Source organism: Thamnophis sirtalis, unplaced genomic scaffold (assembly GCF_051295495.1).
Source record: "Thamnophis sirtalis isolate CommonGarterSnake01/CBP01778 unplaced genomic scaffold, rThaSir2_p1.2 scaffold_2, whole genome shotgun sequence".
Taxonomy (NCBI): Eukaryota; Metazoa; Chordata; class Lepidosauria; order Squamata; family Natricidae; genus Thamnophis; species Thamnophis sirtalis.
The window spans coordinates 61,668,007-61,688,815 of record NW_028261382.1 but is presented as its reverse complement, the minus strand read 5'-3'; the positions used below and the strand labels follow the sequence as shown (position 1 = coordinate 61,688,815).

At 43.6% G+C, this 20,809-nt stretch overlaps 1 protein-coding gene across 3 annotated transcripts in view; it reads left to right on the top strand.

The window, feature by feature from the left end:
* Positions 1–2,063: 2,063 nt before the first annotated feature.
* Positions 2,064–20,809, top strand: part of GOLGA3 (golgin A3) — a 42,320-nt gene continuing 23,574 nt past the window's right edge. The window contains exons 1-9 of one of the 3 annotated variants that reach the window (XM_087705769.1): positions 2,064–2,237; positions 6,558–6,901; positions 7,111–7,392; positions 9,626–9,738; positions 12,439–13,118; positions 13,711–13,822; positions 14,292–14,598; positions 15,427–15,629; positions 17,139–17,276. In XM_087705769.1, coding sequence (XP_087561895.1) covers positions 6,787–6,901; positions 7,111–7,392; positions 9,626–9,738; positions 12,439–13,118; positions 13,711–13,822; positions 14,292–14,598; positions 15,427–15,629; positions 17,139–17,276 — 1,950 coding nt within the window. In that variant the 5' untranslated portion in view covers positions 2,064–2,237; positions 6,558–6,786. The remainder of the gene's footprint in view (positions 2,238–6,557; positions 6,902–7,110; positions 7,393–9,625; positions 9,739–12,438; positions 13,119–13,710; positions 13,823–14,291; positions 14,599–15,426; positions 15,630–17,138; positions 17,277–20,809) is intronic. The other 2 variants (XM_087705768.1, XM_087705770.1) reach the window with 2 other exon arrangements.

The following is a 20,809-nucleotide window of genomic DNA, read 5'->3' as shown; positions in this document are numbered from 1 at the left end:
ACTTATCTGTGTGTGTGTGTTTGTGTAAACTACATTTTTCTGTCTATTTGTGTACATGTGCATACACAACTCTCTTTCTTTCTCTCTCTGTGTTATGTCTATCTTTATTTTTCCGTCATCCATCTCTGTTATCTGTCTTTCTGTCTGTCCATCCATGTTATCTGTCTTTCTGTCTGTCCATCCATATCAATCTGTCTGTCTGTCTGTCTGTCTGTCTCTCTCTCTCTATCTCTTTCTATCTCTCTCTCTATCCTCTGTCTCTATCTTTATACATACACACACACACACACAGACGGGTATCTTTGCGTATGTGTTATATACATACATATACATACAGCATTGCTGTGGCCCAGTCTGGTTAAATGGAAAAGAAAGAAAAGAGAAAGTTCAAGTTTCTAATATGTTTAATTTCACAATGCTTGTGGGTATACAATATTTTTTGTTGTTCCATTGTCTGTGCAGATATAGAGATTGTCTGGTTTGCCGACTCTAGAACACGCAACATATAATTGTCCATGTGAGAAACAATTTTCAATTGCTGGAAAGACATTGGACTGGGCACATTTACCATCAGCATGCAAAGAAAGAAACATTCCCAGGGTGGTTCCCTCTGGGCAGGGTCATGTCGTTGCCAGCAGCGGCAAGGTTCGTGAGGGTCTTGCCCACCTGGCCGGTCCTGACACTCACTGCACCGGCCAGGGCTCCCCTGGCAGAAGCGGCCCCCGCATGGAAGTGAGCCACGATGGCCCCTGCAAGAGCCGCCACGGAGGATGCTCCTGCAGGCCCTGACCTGGCGCCTTCCAAGCTCCCTGCGACGGGCAGCCTCCAGAACGATGGGCTGTGACCCAATACATACCTATTTCCCTGGCTTAGCTGATAAAGAGGAGAGCCTGTGGCTTAGTGGCTAATATATATATATATGTGTGTGTGTGTGTGTGTGTGTTTATTTATTTAAAGTCACAACCCCTGGTATGCCCAAATATGGGAGGAAGATCACACTTCCATTCTCTGTCCTTCGGCTGGTCACAAGAGACCATCCAGACAGAAACCCAGTATTTTTTTTTACTGTTGCCTTTTTGTTACATTTGTTATATTTGTGCTGATAAATAAATAAAGGGAGACTAGTATAGATCTATTTCAAGCTATTTAGCTCTGATGGCTAGCTGATGAGAGCTAAATAGCTTGGAAATAGATCTATACTAGTCTCCCTTTATTTATTTATCAGCACAAATATAACATATATATATATGTTTATATATATATATATATATATATATATATATATATATATATATATATATATATATATATATATATATATATATATATATATATATATAAACATGCACACAAAATATACACATGAATACATGTAGTTTATACATATGCACATAAGTAAACACATATACATATGTAAATGCAAATACATGTATGAATATACATATATATTTGCATTTACATATATATATGTGTTTACTTATGTGCATATTTATAAACTGTACATGTATTCATGTGTATATTTTGTGTGCATGTATCTGTGTGCATATGCACATATACGTATTAATTTGTATATGTGTACATCCGTGTCTATGTATATTTATATGTCTGTATATGTGCATAATGTGTGCTGTCCTGAAAGCAGCTTCCCCAACCCGGCGCCCCCAGATGTGCTGTGGGAGGGGGACAACAACTGGGGCAGACTCCCATAACCCACTTTGCAACCCGCCCTGTGCGGCCGCCAAGAGAACGCGACCAGCAGAGGGCGCCCTGTTGGGGAAAGACGAAAGGAACTAAAGCTTCCCTGAGGCGGAAGAGAAGGCGGAGAGGAGGAGGAGGCGGGGCAAAAGGAGAAGGCGGGGCGAGGAAGCCCAACCCCCTCCCCCGCGCTCCTCCCTCTTTCTCTCGCTCACCCCTCCTTCCCGGAAGTTCCGTCGCCAAAACCCGTCCGACGCTCAAAGTGGGGGGGGGGGAAGCGCCCCGCTCCTTTTGTTCCGGTATCCATTCGGTCCCCCCTCCCTGAGCTCCGACCCTCGCTCCCCTCGAAACCCGGGCAGGCTCGGCGCGTCCGCGGAGCGTCCCGAGGCACCTCCGGGCGGGCTCTGGGCGGAGCAGGAGGAGGAGGAAGGGGAGGCCGCCCGGCGGGGAAGGGGCGGTGTCGCCCCGCCTGCGCCCCGCCTGCCGCCCGCGCCACGTCTCGGCAGGAGGAAGAGCGCCTCGAGCCGAGCCGAGCCGGGCAGGTCAGCGGGGCGAAGGGCCGAGCCGTACCTGGGAATGGAGGGAGCGGGGTGGGTGGGTTTGAAGGCCTGCAGGTTTGGGAGGGAGGCTCAAACTCTCCCCCACCCCGTGTCTGTATGTGTGTGTATGTTTATAAAAGTCACACCCTTGTGCAACACACACACACCTCCGTGTCTGGGGGAGACTGGGAGGGGGCTCCCCCTCTGGGGATGTGGGTGGGAAGGGTGAGGATGGCCTGCACACGTGTATTGCAATACACGCGTATCTCTCTGGGTCCTTCCCTTGTGGGGGTTGGTTTGTGCTTGTGGGGGTGTTTTTGTGGCTTGCTTTGTATGAAATGGGCTCTACAGAGCTGGGTAGGGGTGACTTGGAGAGTAGGTGTGTATGTGTCTTTGTTTGTGTACCTATGTGTATGAAGTTGGTTTAGGGTTATGTAGACCTAGGAAGGTTTAAAAGTTTGGTGTGTGTGTGTGTGTGTGTGTGTGTGTGCATCTACAAAGTTGATTATATGAGTGATTTGGGGGCATCTTGGTGGGTGGGTGTGTACTTGTGTGTATCTGTGTACAAAGTTGCTTCATGCATTGTAAGGTTTGATGTTTGTATGTGTGTGTGTATACATCAGTTTGAAGTTGATTTATGGACTATATAGAGCTGGGTAGGTGTGATGTAGGGTGTGAGTCAGTGGTGGGTCTCAATTGTTTTTTAGAACCTCTTCTGTAGGTGTGGCCTGCTTTGTGGGAGCGGTTTGCTGGCCCGGTGACCGGGTGGGCATGGCCAACTTGTAAAATGTAATGAAACTCACTTAACAATGCTCTTGCTTAGCAACCAAAATGTTGGCTCAGGAACTCTGGCATTGAAGTGTGCAAGTCTTAAAGCTGTCAAGTTACAAGACCCTTGCACCCTAACCCTTTAGAACCTCCCCCCCCCCAGGAGTGTTCAAACTTGACAGCTTTAAGACTTGTGGACTTGAATTCCCAGAATTCCTCCTCCAGTCATGTTGGCTTAGGAACTCTGGCATTGAAGTGTGCAAGTCTTAAACTGTCAAGTGACAAGACCCTTGCACCCCTAACCCTTTAGAACACCCCCCCCCCGGTGATCAAACTTGACAGCTTTAAGACTTGTGGACTTCAACTCCCAGAATTCCTCCTCCAGTCATGTTGGCTCAGGAACTCTGGCATTGAAGTGTGCAAGTCTTAAAGCTGTCAAGTGACAAGACCCTTGCGTCCCTAACCCTTTAGAAAAAAACAACAACCAGTGGTGTTCAAACTTGACAGCTTTAAGACTTGTGGACTTCAACTCCCAGAATTCCTCCTCTCGCTCTTCATCTTGATGATGTGCTGACGGGTGGGGGGGAGGGAGCTGAAACCTGTTCTAAACGGCACTGTAGATTTTTGGAACCTCTTCTACAGAAGAGGTTAGAACTGGCAGGAACCCACCCCTGGTGTGTGCATAGGTGTGTACATGTATGAAGTTGCTTTATAGACTATACAGACTAGGTAAATGTAAGGTTTGATATGTGTACATCTATGAAGTTTGTTTATGGGCTATATAGCCCTGCATGGGTGTGATGTGTGGTTAAAGGACTCTGAAACTGATGGTTGTTTTAATGGATGGGTGGATTTAACACACCTAGTGTAAGCCACCCATAGAGGTTAAGTGTCACTGTTGTGAAGCATTCATGGCTGCCTACTTGAATTTGTCTCGGCCATTGTGAACAGAGGTGGAGGTGTGCTAACAACAACTAGAGCCAAGGTGGCGCAGTGGTTAAATGCAGCACTGCAGGCTACTGCTAGATCAGCAGGTCAGCGGTTCAAATCTCACCGGCTCAGGGTTGACTCAGCCTTCCATCCTTCCGAGGTGGGTAAAATGAGGACACAGATTGTTGGGGGCAATATGCTGACTCTCTGTAAACCGCTTAGAGAGGCCTGAAAGGCCTATGAAGCGGTATATAAGTCTACTGCTAAGTCTACTGCTATTAACCCTGCTCCTCTCCCAAGGAACATGGGCTTGGATATACCGTCCCTTCACTTCCTCTATCCCAGCAAGTTGTGTTAGGCTAAAGCCCGCCTGCCAAGAGAAGTCTACCCTTCCAAGGTGGACCTCAAGGGTGGAAATTCTAGTGTATGGTGCAATATTAATGCAACGTCAGGGGTTTTCAATTCAGTTGTGTAGCATGTGAAGTTTGTGTGTTTGTGTTTTCATTTTCATAGTTATAATGTACACTGAAGACTGCATTTAATTTAGTTGTACGAGGTGCAATGACAATAAACTAAACTAATTTCTTCTATACGGGTAGTCCTTGATTAAGCCCTCAGCTGAGCCCAAAATTTCTGTCGCTAAGCAAGGCATTCGTTAAGTGAGGCGTGCCCTTATTTTACAATCTTTCTTGATGCCTTTGTTAAGGGAATCACTGCAGTTGTTAAGTGACTAACCCGGTAGTTAAGAGCCTTCTCCGCTGACCTGGCACGTCAGAAGGTCGCAAAAGGGATCGCGTGAGCTTCCCCCCCCTCCCCCCGGGAGACTGCAACCATCATAAATATGAGTCAGTTTGCTCGGCGTCCGAATTTTGGATCACATGAACACGGGGATGCGGCAACCGCCGTAAGTGTGAAAAACAGTCATAAAGTTGCTTTTCCCAGTGCCATTGTAACTTTGAACGGTCGCTAAATGAGCAGTTGTAAGTCAGGGACTACCTATAGGTGGTCGTTCCTTAATTGTTGAGGCAGATGGTCCTTAACTTAGGACTTGTCGCTGAGCTGCCATTTGAAGTTCCAAGGGACCTACTTGGGGGCTACTAAGGACCTGGATTTGAAGTTCAGACAGACAGACACAGACAGACAGACACCACACAGGTCACATGACCAGATTTTGTGTGTCTCGATGGGCTGCACTTACACTCCTCTGCAGTTGATTGTAAGTGCAAAAAATGGTCTTAACTCGCTTTTTTCAGTGCCGTCGCAACTTCGCATGTTCACTAAATGCAGCTCAAGGACTCCCTGGGATCTTTACCCCCTTGGCTTTCTTTGCGCAAAACGAAGCAACTTTAACAAGCCATAGGCCTCTCTCTCCCTCCCCCTGGTTAGTAAGACACTTATCTGCAATAAGAGGTATTTTAATCTCTGCCAAATCCTCAGCCTCCTAATAAACACATACCTCGTCGTCCTATAAATCAAACCTCCCTCTGCTTGGTGGGATAAAATAGTCTGGCTGGCAGTTGCCATGATGGAAATAAAAAGCAACTGGAAATGAAAATAGTTTCGTTTCCACTCCCCACAGGAGGAATCAAAATGACACAAATCCAGCCTGTATCACCCACAGGCAGCCGCCTCAAGATAGTTTGGATGAATTCCATGTGTGTTGTGACCCACCAGCAGCCAGCAGAGTTGGACAGTGAGGAGGTTGGGGAGGAGCATGGGCCAGTCCCAGAGGCTGGGGAAGGCTCGGACGAAGGCTCTGAATTGAAGGCAGAGACGGGGCCAAGGCCGTCTGGCAGCGATCAGGTGCCTACTGAGCTAGACAGCAGTGAGGCAAAGGAACGGCTGGAGCCTGTTCCCGGTGTGTGCATGCGCAGAGCTGCTGGAAGAAAAGAACAGCTGAGAAACAGGGTCAACTTGGGAGTAAAGTCACAGGTGGAAGGTGAATGGCCCATCCCATAGGAAATAAAAGAGGAGTGAAAGGGGAGGGGGCTTTTACAGGAAACAATTTGTTCATTAGATTCATTTCAGGAGTGTGAAAATCTGTCCGTGAATCTCAGAGACTCTGTGCCCAGCCTTTCCTTGCACAGCAACTCATTTGGAAAATATGTACATGGCAGCTTTCCAAAATAGATAAGGTCTGTGGTCATAAATATTCCTTTGAAAGACTGTTTGCCAGGCCTTGGCTGAATGTGAATGAGTGGAATTCACATTTGTTTAATAAAAGGGGTTTTCTCGGGACCAGGAATCGGCTTCATGCTTTTTGGGGAAGCCTCGCTCAGAAAAATGTTGCTCAGAGATTTGTACATATCCTGAAATCTTTAGTTTGTGGATTTCCTCCCCGAGGCGCCTTAGTTTTACCATCCAGCCTGAAGGAGCCCGAACAAGCTCCCACCTCCCACCCACCCACCCCCATCATTAAGACTGTGCCAGTGTGACTTAAATAAGGATTGGCACTCGGTGAGCTCAGAATTATATGTGGCAGATGTGGGTGATCTCTGGGAAAAAGAAAAAAAAAACCACAAGGAACTATTTTTAAAAAAGGAGTGTCATCCTGCGTGTGAATATTTGTGTCTCTTTATCTCGGCGTGTGATGTAACCCCAACCATTGTTTTCTTTCTCTTGCAGCCACTCTAATGATCTCCAGAAATTCTACAGTTGTCCATCAAGCCGGCGCTTGGAACGAACCCAAATTGCTTGCTGCGAATAAATTGGTGCAGGAGCCCTTAACAATGTGCGGGCTGTTTTTGGGGCTCCCAGCGGTATTGATGATGGAGAAGAACTGGACTCAGTAAGGTCGCTTGGAAAGTCCCACTGGGGAAATAATTTCCCTTGGACCTTCACTCCTCCATCAGCCATGGAGTCTTTGGTGGGCATTCAGGAAGCCAGCAATGGTACCCAGGGCAGTTCTGAACAGCCGCTAGACCTGGAGGCCAAATTGAAGCGGACAATGGAAGGAGAGGATCTTAACTGTAAGCTGTTTCTTTGGATATGAATTTTTTTATTTGTTAAGCTTGCTTTCCTCTGCAGCGATACTTAAAGCAATTTAGAGTAGAGCATATTTGATGTTCTTGGGTGTTTGCTCTCTCCGTGGCTGCTTGAGCATATGAACAGGTAAGAAGAACATGGCATCCGTCGTTAACCTCTTCCCAACCCCTGTTGTTCTTTTCCCCTCCTCCAGTGCTTAGCGTAAATAACGGCGGCGTGTCAACGGAAGGGGACACCTTAGCCCTCAAGAGCAGCCAAGATCCTTGCGCAAATGGACCGACCTCTTACGACCCCGAACAGCCCGCGGCTTCAGGCCCCGCCGAAAACTCCCAGGGAAACGAACCCGCTTCAGGTGTGCTTGGTTTCCGTCAGCACCTACAGGCGTCTCAGGGCGGTAGTGATGAGAGCTTAGCTCTTAGGAAGGACACCCTGCAGTCTCTCAAACTAAGCCTCCCTTTGCAAGAAACTGAATTGTGTAAGCATCTCTTCACCGTGGAGCTCCCCTCTTTCTTTCTCGCTCCGCTCTCAGAGAGGTTTTCCCCTCCGCTCTCCTTATTTCCCTTTCTCTGCCTCTGCAGAATCTCCTTCCGAATGCGGCTTTTGAAGCATGAGCTGATTCTTAACCCCGAGCGCCTCGCACTTTGCCTTTGACAAATTGGCTTGATTTTTTACTTTTATTTTTTACGACCTGGTGGGTTTGGAATCAAGGTTGCCATTGGCCATTCTCTTAGAGACAAGCTATTTTCCCTCTAAAACAAGGTAATTTGCCTCTAAAAGATCCCGTGAAGTGTTAATATCACTTTATAAAGCCTTGGTAAGGCCACCCTTGGAGTACTGCATCCAGTTTTGGTCACCACGATGTAGAAAAGATGTGGAGACTCTAGAAAGAGTGCAGAGAAGAGCAACAAAGAGGATTAGGGGACTGGAGGCTGAAACATATGAAGAACGGTTGCAGGAACTGGGTATGTCTAGTTTAATGAAAAGAAGGACTAGGAGAGACATGATAGCAGTCTTCCGATATCTCTGGGGCTGCCACATGGTTCTTGGCCACCGGGGTGCATTTCCACTCCTCTTCCGTGTCCCGCGGTCACACAAGACCATGTTTTATTCCTAAATGACAATCCTATTTTGATTTAAAACCCAAACAAGGAGGAAAAATTGAGCCATATTCTCCATGACACGGTGTGTCATTCACCGGCATTTCCCTGTGACTCGGTGTCTTCAGAAATTCGGGGTGTGTGTGGAATGTCTGCCTTCATGCCGATTAGATGGTAGTGCAAAGCTTCATTGGAATTGGCAGATTTGCTAGAACCTATTCTGAACAAAAGGCAAAAATTGTTCACAGATTGATCGATTTAATAGATGCGTTAATTTATGGTCTCCCATTTCTGGGCGTCTAACCACACCTACTTTTCTCACCTAGGCTTCCCCAGCGGCACAAAGCTGAGTCCTCGTCCCAATAAGCCCCTTTCCTCTCCAGCAAAGTCTTTCAAGATAGTTCCCAATTACCGACCTTTATCAGGCTTGGAGAGTGGCCAGGCCGATAGCTTCCAGATGCCACAATACTTGGCAAGAATGCAGGAATGAACTAATTGTCTCCTGTAAAACTCCACTCCCCTTTTGCTCCTCTTTTATTCCCTATGGGAGGGGTCATTCACCATCCATCTGTGGCCTTACTCCCAAGTCAGCCCCTGTTCTTTAGCTCTTCCCTTCGCCTGGCAACTCTGCGCATGCGCATACTGGGAACAGGCCCCAGCTGTTCTTCTGCCTCACTGATCTCTGACTCCGAAGGCAGCTGATAGCTGGCATATGGCTCTGTCCCCCTCTCTGCCTCCGACACAGAGCCCTCATCAGAGCTTCCTCAAACTCCAGGACTGGCCCAGGTTCCTCCCCAACCTCCTCACTGTCCGAATGTGCTGCCAGCTCTGCTGGCCGCTGGCAGGCCACAACACCTTGACAGTTAAAAGTAATGTTAGCAAAGAATAAAACAATGGCTCCTTTGAGGCTCTTTGGACTATAACCGTCACCTGTCCCACTTGGCCAGCTACAGAAGAAGACTCCTGGCCTGAGATTTTTCCAAGATTATGCTTTACCAAAGCAATAAATGGTTACAGACAAAGAGAAGCGGAATCTGGTGAACTGGCGCGAAAACTTTCCAGTTAATTTTTCCCTTTTCCCTGGCCACCCCTCTCCTGCAATCAATCAATGTCCAAGTATCTATGCTTATTTTGTTTTGGGAAAGAAGAAGCCTCCTTGCCCGACACAATGTGGATTACACACACACATACACACACACAAACGTCTTCCTCCCACATTCCCACTCTTCCTCCGGTTGCAAATATGTTAGATTGACAGGTTGCAAAGGAAGCAGGCTCACCACAGCCCTACTGATAGCATTCTCATCCTAATTAAGTTAGTATCCAAAAATTTTGAAAGTATGTGGAAAGCATCCAAAACATTTGGAAAGCATGTGGTTGTCAATCCCTGGAATACTTTGGAATAATCTGGAATGCCTTGCTTACAGACATAGCAAAAATCAAACTTCTTCGAAAACCGACACTTGAGAAATTTTTAAGCCTCCTTTTTAACCTTGTGTCTAAATTTTCCGGCAACTTTGCAAAGAGAGCTTCCTGTCTGGTCCTGCCTCCTTTTTATATATATATAGTTTATTGTCCCTGAACGACTTACCTTGCTCCTTCTTCCCACAGGCTCAGCCGATGCTCCTCTCCCGCTGGAGAAGGAAGAACTTATCCGTCTTCAGGCCCGCAAGCGCTTGGAAGAGCAGCTCAAGCAGTATCGCGTCAAGAGGCATCAGGAGAGAGTAAGTGCCTAGCAAAAAGATTCACAGGCAGGTTTTTTTCTATTCATCGTGGGGTCAGCCAGATGTTTAGGCCACAAGTGGCATTTTTGGCCACTGATTGAGTCCTTCCCAAGGATCTCGGATAATCAACTAAGTATCTTATTTAAAAAAATTATTATTATTATTATTATTATTATTATTATTATTATTTGTTTAATAATAATAATTTAGTTTAATGAGATAGTTTAGTTTAATGAGATTCACAGCCTTTGGGGCTGGTTGGTAGCTCAACAGCTCAAGTCCTAACTAAGGACTTAGGAAGTGTTAAGGTAACGTCGGAGGATATAAGCTGTTCCAAGTAGGGTGGGATTTTGTAGAATCAAAATGTTCAAGTCTGATAAATTTAAAATTTCCAAATAGCAAGGTAACCCTTTGGGTATTGCTCCAAGGGCTCCAATTACAATCGGGACAACACACGATTTCTTTTTCCACAGTCACTCAACTTCAATTTGCAAGTCCCGGTACTTTGTAATTTTTTCTTGCTGTTTATTTTCAATTTATGCATCTCCAGGTGTTGCAATGTCAATGAACCATACTTTTTTCTTTTCAACTATTGTTATGTTAGGTGTGTTGTGGGCCAAGTGCCTGTCAGTCTGAATTCTGAAGTCCCACAAGATCTTGACTTTCTCATTTTCTAAAACCTTCTGAACTTGATGTTCCCATTGGTTTTTGCTATACTCAAATCCAAACTTTTGGCACAATTTCCAGTGAATGATCTTAGCAACGCGGTCATAGCATTGTAGGTAGTCAGTTTGTGAAATTTTGCTGCACCCACAGATCAAGTGGTCGACTGTCTCGTCTTTCTCATTGCAGAGGCGACATTTGCTGTTGGGGGTAACATATTGAATTTTTGCCTTCATGCAGTTTGTGGCTAAGGCTTGTTTTTGAACTGCCAAAATAAAGCCTTCTGTTTCTTTTTTCAGTGCTCCTGAGCTTAACCAGTTCCAAGTTAGCTTTTGGTCAGCTTTGCCTTCAATACTTTTCAAGTATTGGCTATGCATAGCTTTGTTTTTCCAATTTTCAGCTCGCTTCTCAATTAGTTCTTTCTTATATTCAGCTTTTGACTTTGTTGTTTTTAAAAGGCCTCCTTTATTTACTTCCTTAATCATTGGTTCTTCACTTTCCTGGATGTAATCATTCAAGCTGTGTTTTTCTTCTTCCGCAGTCTGTTTTACTTGTAGGAATCCTCAACCACCCTCTGCTCTTGGTAGATATAATCGGTCAACATCACTTTTAGGGTGCAAAGCATGATTCATTGTTATAAGCTTCCTTGTTTTTCTGTCCAAATTGTCCAACTCCATCTGGGTCCAGTCACTTATTCCTGCAGAGTATCGAATCACAGGTATAGCCCAGGCATTTATAGCTTTTATGATGTTTCCTCCACCCAATTTGAATTTTAATATCTTGTGAATTCATTGAATGTACTTGGCTGAAGTTAATTCCTTGACTTTATTATGCATTAAGTCAGACGCCTCTAAAATCCCCAAGTACTTGTAGCCTTCTTCTGGTTTTACTGCCTTTATCATTTCTTCATTCTCAAGTTCTATTCCATCATCTTCTATGGCCTTGCCTGCTTTGGTTGCCATTGTTGCTCATTTGTCAATTCCAAACTGCATTCCAATGTCTTGGCTAAATTCTTTTGTGCTTTCAATTAATAAATTCAGTTCAGCTTTTGTTTTACCAAACAGCTTCAAATCATCCATGTACACCAAGTGTGAAATTTTTAGTCCTTTCTTTGCAAGTTCGTATCCATAGTTCATCTTCTTCAAAATGATTGTCAGTGGTAGCATTGAGAGTATAAAAAGTAGGGGTGAAAGGGAATCGCCCTGGAAAATGCCTCGTTTAATTTCAACTTCACCCAGTACTTCTTCATTAGCTATAAGCTTCATTTTCCAGAGATTCATTGAAGTTTCCATGAATTTTTGTATGTTGCTGCTGATGCCAAAGATTTTCAGGCATTTCTTGATCCAGCTATGGGGAACTGAATCAAATGCTTTCTTATAGTCTATCCAAGCCATGAACAGGTTAGTTCGTCTTTTCTTTGAATTCTTTAGGATTAGTTTATCAATCAGCAGTTGGTCCTTTGTTCCTCTGGAATTTTTACATCATTCTTTGTGTTCTACAGGAAGCAAGTTATTTCTTTCCAAGTATCCATAAATTTGGTTTGCAATTATACCAGTAAGGAGCTTGTATGTTGTTGGCAAACAGGTGATTGGCCTATAGTTTCCAGGATCTTTTCCTTTTCCTTTATCTTTTTGGATCAAAAATGTCCTTCCAGTTGTCATCCATTCATCATCATCATCATTTACTTTATTCATTAAACATGAAATTCAGCCAACTGAACATTCAAAAATGCATTACAAATACCAGTGACTGGTGCTAATGGTTGATATGGTTTGCTGCTAGTGTCCTAGGTATCAACCAAGTACCTTCTTAAAATATACAATGTTCTGAGTAGCGCAGTTTTTTGCAATTCCACTGGTGTTATTGCAGGAAGCTACAATTTCGCGATGTATTTTGTAAAATTCTTGGACATGGTGCCAAGTGCCCCGATGACATCCATAATCGCGTAGTTTCGATGGCTGCTGCTGCTGCTACTGTTGTTATTTCATTTTTTCCCCTTCTTGTTCTTCATTTCCTGCCTTCTTTCTTTTCCTCCAGCTATTTACTGCTAAAAGCCGCCCCTCCAGCACCCTGGATCCTGAGCTGATGTGGAATCCGGAGCTCTTACCGAGGGCCAGCCCCGTGGCGATGACCAAAGAGTACTCCTTTCTGCGAACCAGTGTTCCTCGAGGCCCGAAAGTGGGGAGCTTGGGCCTCCCAGCTTCCTTGAAAGAGAAAAAAAGTTCCAAATCTTCCAGAACAAGCCGGATTCGGTCGCTGGCAGATTACCGAACAGAAAACCCAGACGGGAGCGCCAGTGGGGCCGTCCCGGTGGCCGATTCCTCGGGCGGCTCTCTGAAACAGAACTCAAACAGTCTGACCTCGGTTGTGTCCTCCATCAGTCTGACCCCCGATTCAGACGACCGCCTGGAAGCTTTGTCCTTGGCGGGAGACAGCGTGTCAGAAATGGACGGCAGCGAAGCGGGAATGAGGCTGGATGGCAATGAAAGCGACAGCTCGACCTACAGTAGCGTGTCAGGAAGAGGTCTCACTTCCTCCAGCCCCAAAAGCAAGCAGGGGATGGCCTTTACCATCAACGGGCAGGAGGTCCCATTGGATGCTGTTGGACAGTTTCCTTCCATCAGGGAGGTACTCCAAGCTGCGGCAACAGAGCAGCGGGCTCAGGACCTGGAAGTCAACGGGGAGCCCAGAAGTCGGCGGGACAGTATTTCTAGCAGGTAAAGCTGTTTTGGTATCTTCTCCAACTCTGAAGGCTCCAGCTTGGACTCTTTTTGTCCCAAAGGTGCCTTTCCAAAAGGCAACTGGACTTTGTTTGTCCTGGAAATAAAGGAAGTTCCTTCTTCTTTCAGTTCTGAACTGAAGAAACTTCTTGGATGAGATGTTTTTTTCTTGAAGATGCTCTACTTCTCATCCAAGAAGCTTCTTCAGTTCTGTTCTTCTCATCCAAGAAGCTTCTTCAGTTCCGTTCTTCTCATCCAAGAAGTTTCTTCAGTTCAATTCTTCTCATCCAAGAAGCTTCTTCAGTTCCATTCTTCTCATCCAAGAAGTTTCTTCAGTTCCATTCTTCTCATCCAAGAAGCTTCTTCAGTTCAAAACTGAAGGAAGGACCTTTCTTTGTATCCATGACAAACAAACAAAGTCCAGTTGCCTTTTGAAAAACCACCTTTGGGACAACCATGACCTGGATGACAGAGAATCTCTGTAGACACCATGGATTCTTGTCTTGCATTTGTTTGATCCTCAAGGAACATCTGTTTTTTATAATTGGCACAGCTTCACAAAGTGTGCATCTGTTTTGTCTCACCCCAGCATATCCTTGGAAAGTTCAGTCACAGGGACTCACGATGAGCTGCTCCAAGTCCTCAAAGAGAAGATGAGGCTTGAAGGACAATTGGAGGCACTGTCATTAGAAGCCAACGAGGTACAAAAGGATCTTCTATTTAAAAACTCAATCTCCACAATTAAGAGAAGCATGTCACTGCTCCTCTAGGTTCACGGATGGGTTATGGAATATGTGTGGAAGGAGGGTGGCATTTCAGGTCATTGTTGATATACCTAGTCTTATCTGCAGATCTCAAAACTTCAAGACTGGCCATTTAAGCCACAGGATTCCATTTGTTTCAAGATGCAGGAATCCCAATGAAAGCATTCCCAGGAGACGGGGGTTTAGCCTTACTAGAGAGTGAATGTGAAAATAATATAGGGTGGTTTGTGAGCTTGATGGTAGTTTGCAGTCATTATCCACATCTATTATCCACCTGTAAAAATTCCTTCTGAAGGGATGCACGAGACATTTGGTTGTGTGTCCAAGTTTTATAGAAGGTTTTGAAGGCCCACCTCAACCCAGTTTCGATGATGACACCTCTGACACCAGATTTATCTTTGTGTAGGCCCTCAAAGAAAAAACAGAATTGCAGACCCAGCTGGCTGCGGTCCAGATGAAGCTCCAAACCCACATGGAGCATTCACAGACCAGCCAGCAGAAGCAGGACTCCCTGAATTCAGAGGTGGCTAACTTGAAGCAGTCCTGCTGGGACCTGGAACGTGCCATGGCTGAGCTACAAACCACCTTGGAGGCCAAGAACGCTGGCTTGGTTGCTTCCCATAATGACCTGCAGTTGGCAGAAGAACAGTACCAGAGACTGATGGGGAAGGTGGAAGACCTGCAGAAAAATGTCCTCGGCAAGGACAGCATGGGTGAGTTATTAGGGACAATAACTTGGTCCTTGACACCAATAAGACCAAGGAGCTTATAGTGGACTACAGAAGGAATAGCTCAGACATCCAGCCGTTGCTTATCAGTGGAGACCGAGTGGAGCAAGTGCCCAGTTTTCTGGGTGTTGTCATAAAAGAGGACCTGACCTGGGGCATCTCACACTGCAGCCCTGGTCAAAAGGGCCCAGCAGAGATTATATGACCTGAGACTTCTCAGGAAACAACAACTGAATGAAAAACCACTGGTGACCTTCTACCGCTGCACCATAGAGAGTATTTTAACTCACTGCACCTGTGTCTGGTTTGCCAATTGCACAGTGGCAGATAGGACAGCGCTCCAGGAGGTCAACATCCTTGGTCATGGGTTGCCTTCTCCCCTCTTTGGAAGAGCTTTATAGCTCCCGCTGCCTTAAGAAAGTCCAAGACATCCTTAAAGATCCATCTCATCCTGGGCACCTTTTTTTTTTTGAACTATTACCATCTGGCAGACGGTACAGGACAATAAAAACAAGGATAAATAGCCTGAAAAACAGCTTCTATCCCAGGGCAGTAAATATGTTGAATGCTACGGTATAGCTCAATATGAATACAATATCAGTTTTTTTTAATTCAATTGTATAGAATGTGAAGGATGTGTTTTTGTGTTATATTTTTTATGCATAATATTCACTGAAGAGGACATTTAATTTCATTGTACGAGGTGCAATGACAATAAAGCAAACTAAATCAGGCCGTTGCTGTCGATATCTACAGATAGAGTTTCATAACTCTACCCTTCCTTCATTTACATTTTTCATCCTGGCCTTTTAGTTCATGATCTCCGGCAGCAGCTCTCCTCATTACAAAGCCAACTCCAGCAGGTCGAGCTGGACCGTGCGTCTTTGACCGGTAAGCTGAAGTCATCACAGGCAGAGATTGCATCCCTGCAGAAAGTCCGGCATTGGTACCAACAACAGTTGGCTGTTGCTCAACAAGCAAGAATTCGTCTGCAGAGCGATATGGCCAACATAAAGGTAAGCGCAGCTTGCTTCTCTCCTGTTCCCATTCATATATACACGTATATACTGACATGCACACAGTAGATAAAATCTCTTACCATTCAGCTACGGACACAAGGAGAGAAATGAGATACACAACGAGAGAGAAACGCCCTCTAATGGCCATCTATATATAGATACCTCTTAAAAATGTAAATGACTTATGTGGATCCCATCAAAGTCTTAAAGAGGCTATGTCTGTGTAGCTGAATCATCCTCATTGAACAGTTTATAACCTTACATCATCTGGCAGCTATTAAGTCCTCATTATCTAACAGTACCTAAACCTCATTTCCCTATGTGCGGTATTACCGTGTTAATTCAATAGATCCAAAGGGGGGTTGGCCGAATATGGTTTTAAACAGGGTGACAGTCATTGCCTTCAGTGGGAAATAATTTTCTGCGGGTTTCTCTAGATGCGATGGGACGCAGTGAGGAGATGAAGGGAAGGGATGGATTCAACCTGGATATTATGTGTGAGAGAAAGAGGGTGAAGACAGCCTCTCCCTAACAGTTCCCAGACTATGTTGTAGATGCATATAGTTCATCCTGGCAAGAGTCCGTCTATAGGTGCGAAACAATAGAAGAACTCAACTTGGAAGAATCACCACATGTTATTCTTGGTTTGGGTTGTGACACATGTTTGACTCTGAGCAAACCAGTTGTAGATCAGTGAGGCTCTAGAAAGAGTACAGAGAAGAGCAACCAAGATGATGAGGGGACGGAAGACTAAAACCGAACAGTTGCAGGAAGTGGGCACGGCTAGTCTAGAGAAGAGAAGGACTAGGGGTGACACGATAGCAGAGATCCAATATTTGAGGGGCTGCCACGGAGAGGGGGGCGGGGTCAACCTGTTTTCCAAAGCATCTGAAGGCCAGACAAGGAAGAATGGATGGAAACTGACCAAGGAGATATTCATCCTGGAAACAAGGAGACATTTCCTGACAGGGAAAACAATCAACCCATGGAATAGGAGTTGCCTTCGGAAGTTGTGGGAGCTTCATCACTGGAGGCTTTCAAGAAGAGACTGGGCTGCCATTTGTCAGAAATGGTGTAGCGTCTCCTGCTTGGGCAGGGTGGGTGGGGGTTGGACTAGATGACCTACAAGGTCCCTTCCAACTCTGTTAATCTGTCTGTAGTTTCTTCCGTAGCTGCCACAATGAAGGCTATTCTTATTCCTCCTGGTTTGTTTATTTAATTGGTTTATATGGCCATCCACCCATCTCACAATGGCAACTCACTTAGGCCTCTAACTCTGGGCATATTCACAGCCATATAAGAATGCATGACAGTAACTGAGCAACACTCATCAGCAATAAATGGTTGCTTTGAGCCTTTTTGTAAAGAGCATCAGAGGCCCAAGCACAAGCCAAATTCCCTTTTAATCTAAAGAAATAATGGCCACAAAGTATAACTCTTAATAGCTGGGAATTGACTTCTTCAGATGTCTTTAGAGAGCTGTCCTTTCTCTCCTTTCTCCTCAAGGCTGGACAAATGACTCAAGTTGGCATGCTGGAACATTTGAAGTTAGAGAACGTAACACTGTCTCATCAACTAACAGAGACGCAGCACAGATCGATCAGAGAGAAGGAACGCATTGCTGCGCAGCTGCAAAACATTGAGGTAAAGATGACAGAGATTTCTCTATGCAACACACATTTTCTTCCTTTCCCCCCTAATTTTTATTTTATAACCTATTAAAGTTCTAATTTCAGTTGAATAGTGTGTTGTCTGGGTACAAATTATTTTTAGGAACTGATAATCAAAATATTTGCAACAGTAGTCATTACATTGATATTAATTCCATAATACTATTTCCTTGTCCATTTTCACAAATCTCCCTTATTACATTAGTCCTTATATTTCCATATTTCTAACGTCTGTTTTTATTAGCTGACCGTTGATAAAATAAGTCCCATGTCAGAAAAATACTCAATTTCTTCCTTTTTCTTTAATTATAAGTGTTAATCTACCCATTTCTGCACATTCTAGTATTCTGTTAATTACATTTTCATCCATTGGGATTTCTCCACTTTTCCATTGTTGTGCAAATACAATTCTAGCTGCAGTTAATACATGTAAAATTAAATATGTATTCCCTCTGTCATATTTTTCCGGTAAGATGCCCAACAGAAATATTTCAGGTTTCAAATCTGTGTTGTTTTGTCATTTTTTCCAACCATGTTTTCTCCAGTATTTTTTATTTATTTATTTTTGCTTTTGGGCATGTCCACCAATATGATAAATACAACCCAATTTTTTCTGAACGAGGCCTATTTGATTGACAATCCTGTAAATCTGCATCAGTGGGTAAGGAATCAGTTCTTAGGAGTATCCCAGCCTTTAAACGTTTTATTAGATTCTAGAATAAAATAGAAAAATACAAAAGCAAATCCCCTGTTTCCCCGAAAATAAGACCTCCCCAGATAATAAGCCCAATCGGGCTTTTGAGCACATGCGCTAAAATAAGCCCTCCACTACAAATAAGCCCTCCCCGAAAATATTGCAACACAGCAGCAGCCACGAGGTGACCACACTCGTCCCGCACCTCAAAAATAATAAGACCTCCCTGAAAATAAGGCCAAGCGCTTATTTCGGGGGTCAAAAGAAAATAAGACCCTATCTTATTTTGGGGAAAACATGGTAATGGGACACAGTGGGGAAGGGAAGGGGTAAGAAAAGTAAGGAGGGAGAGAGAAAAAGTGTTGACTTCCAACTCCCTCTGTTGCACTAGATAAGGCATTAACATCAAACCTCAACTTTTTACTTTTCCACAATAATATAAACTAGCCATTTCTATAACAACAAATCAATCTGATCAGTAAAACCCAGAATCAAGGTTTCATTCCCCCCCACCCCGACCCCAAAGTCCAGAAGTGGTGTTCAAGTAGGAACAAAAGTACTTACGTTCCTTTCTTTGATCAAAATGGTCAATTTATCCATCTCTGCCAGCTCCATCAACTTCTGTAGCCATTCATCTTGCGATGTCCTTTCTGTTTTGTCCATACGGTAGTCTTGTTGATGTCAACGTATGTAAGAGCAAGTTCCAAATTTCCCCCCCCCCCCAAGTCTTTTTCCATTAAACCCCAAAAGGAAGGTTTGTGGTTTTATCTTGATCTTCGTTTTAAGAATTTTCTGTATTAAAATATGAATCTTACTCCAAAATTACTTGCAGTCAGCTGGTTGTTTGCATCATTTTAAGAGGTTCGTTGAGGCCACTTGGAGGATTATTTGTGTCCTCAGGGTCACCTGAGTGGGGCAAATGGTTCTTGTAGTCTGCAATTTTTTCCCCTCTGGAAATCCATTCCTATTCCCACACGATTCAAAGGGTGTCCATCCCAAATTGCATGGCTAAAAGTCTGTAGAGATTCTCAGTCATCCGGGCCATGGTTGTCCCTGAGGTGCTTTTTCAGGAAGCAGCTGGACTTACTTGTTTTTTCTTTGAAGAAGTTTCGCTTCTCATCCAAGAAGCTTCTTCAGCTCTGACTGATGGTGGGGAATGGAAGGATTTATACCCCTTGCAGACAGCTGGTCATTTGCATCCTTTTAGAGGGTCATTGAGGCCGCTTGGAGGTTTGTCTGTGTCCTCAGGGTCACCTGAGTGGTGCAAATGGTTCTTGTAGTCTGCAAATTTTTTCCCCTCTGGAAATCCATTCCTGCTCCCACACCCTTCAAAGGGTTAACCCTCAAATTGTATAGCTAAACACCTGACTTAGAATCTACCAAGGTGCAGTTAAACTGCACATATGCAGTTCCTATTTCTTTTTTTTCTTGCAATTTTTTTTAAACATAAAAAAACAACATAAAAAAATTCTCATCCATTACATACAGCATGTCGTTTGGTTACAAATGTTTTTGCAGCCATATTTTCAATTATATATACAATCACAGATTTTCCATCTACTATAACTAAAGACCTCACTTTCATTGTACAACATTCAATTACGATTAATATTTCTTCCTTTTCAATAACATTATTGTCCTTGTACATCATACATTCAAACAAAGATGTTATTCCTTCATTTTTCAACAAGGTATTCTAAATACTCACTTCATATATATACCAATTTTTGATTACTTCCTTTTTAAAATTATTTATCAACAACAGGGTATCTTTAGAATATATATTTAGAGTTATACATTATATCACCAAACCTCTATCAAATATACATTCATTATTATCCTTATCCATTTTAAAACAAAAAGTTCTAAATTATATATATATATATATATATATATATATATATATATATATATATATATATATATATATATATATATATATATATATATATATATATGTTATATTTATGCTGATAAATAAATATATATATATATATCACACACACACACATAATGTTGCATTTGTGCTCATAAATAAATAAAGGGAAACTAGTATAGATCTATTTCAAGCTATTTAGCTCTCATCAGCTAGCCATACCCTTACTGGGATTAGAACCTGTGCTGTATTGCATCTTAGGCAGATGTATTAGCCACTAAGCCACAGGGTTCTTCTCCTTATCAGCTGAGCCAGGGAACTCTAAACTCTAAATACACTCTAATTTAGAATTAGAATTAATTAATTAATTAATTAATTAAAATTGTATTTAGAACTCCAAATATATATATATTTAATATATATATTTAAAAAATCTAATAGATACCTTTCACCCTGGCTTCGCTGATAACGGATAAGAGGCTGTGGCCTAATGGCCAAGATCTCTGCCTAGTATGTAATATAGCCCAGGTTCAAATCCCAGTAAGGGTATGGCTAGCTGATGAGAGCTAAATAGCTTGAAATAGATCTATACTAGTCTCCCTTTATTTATTTATCAGCACAAATACAACAAAATGTAACAAAAAGGCAACAGTAAAAATATTGGGTTTCTGCCTGGATGGTCTCTTGTGACGAGCCGAAGGACAGAGAATGGAAGTAGTGATCTTCCTCCCATATTTGGGCATACCGGGGGTTGTAAAAATAAAAAAATCTAATAGATACCTTTCACCCTGGCTTCGCTGATAACGGATAAGAGCCTGAGGCCTAATGGCTAAGATCTCTGCCTAGTATGTAATATAGCCCAGGTTCAAATCCCAGTAAGGGTATGGCTAGCTGATGAGAGCTAAATAGCTTGAAATAGATCTATACTAGTCTCCCT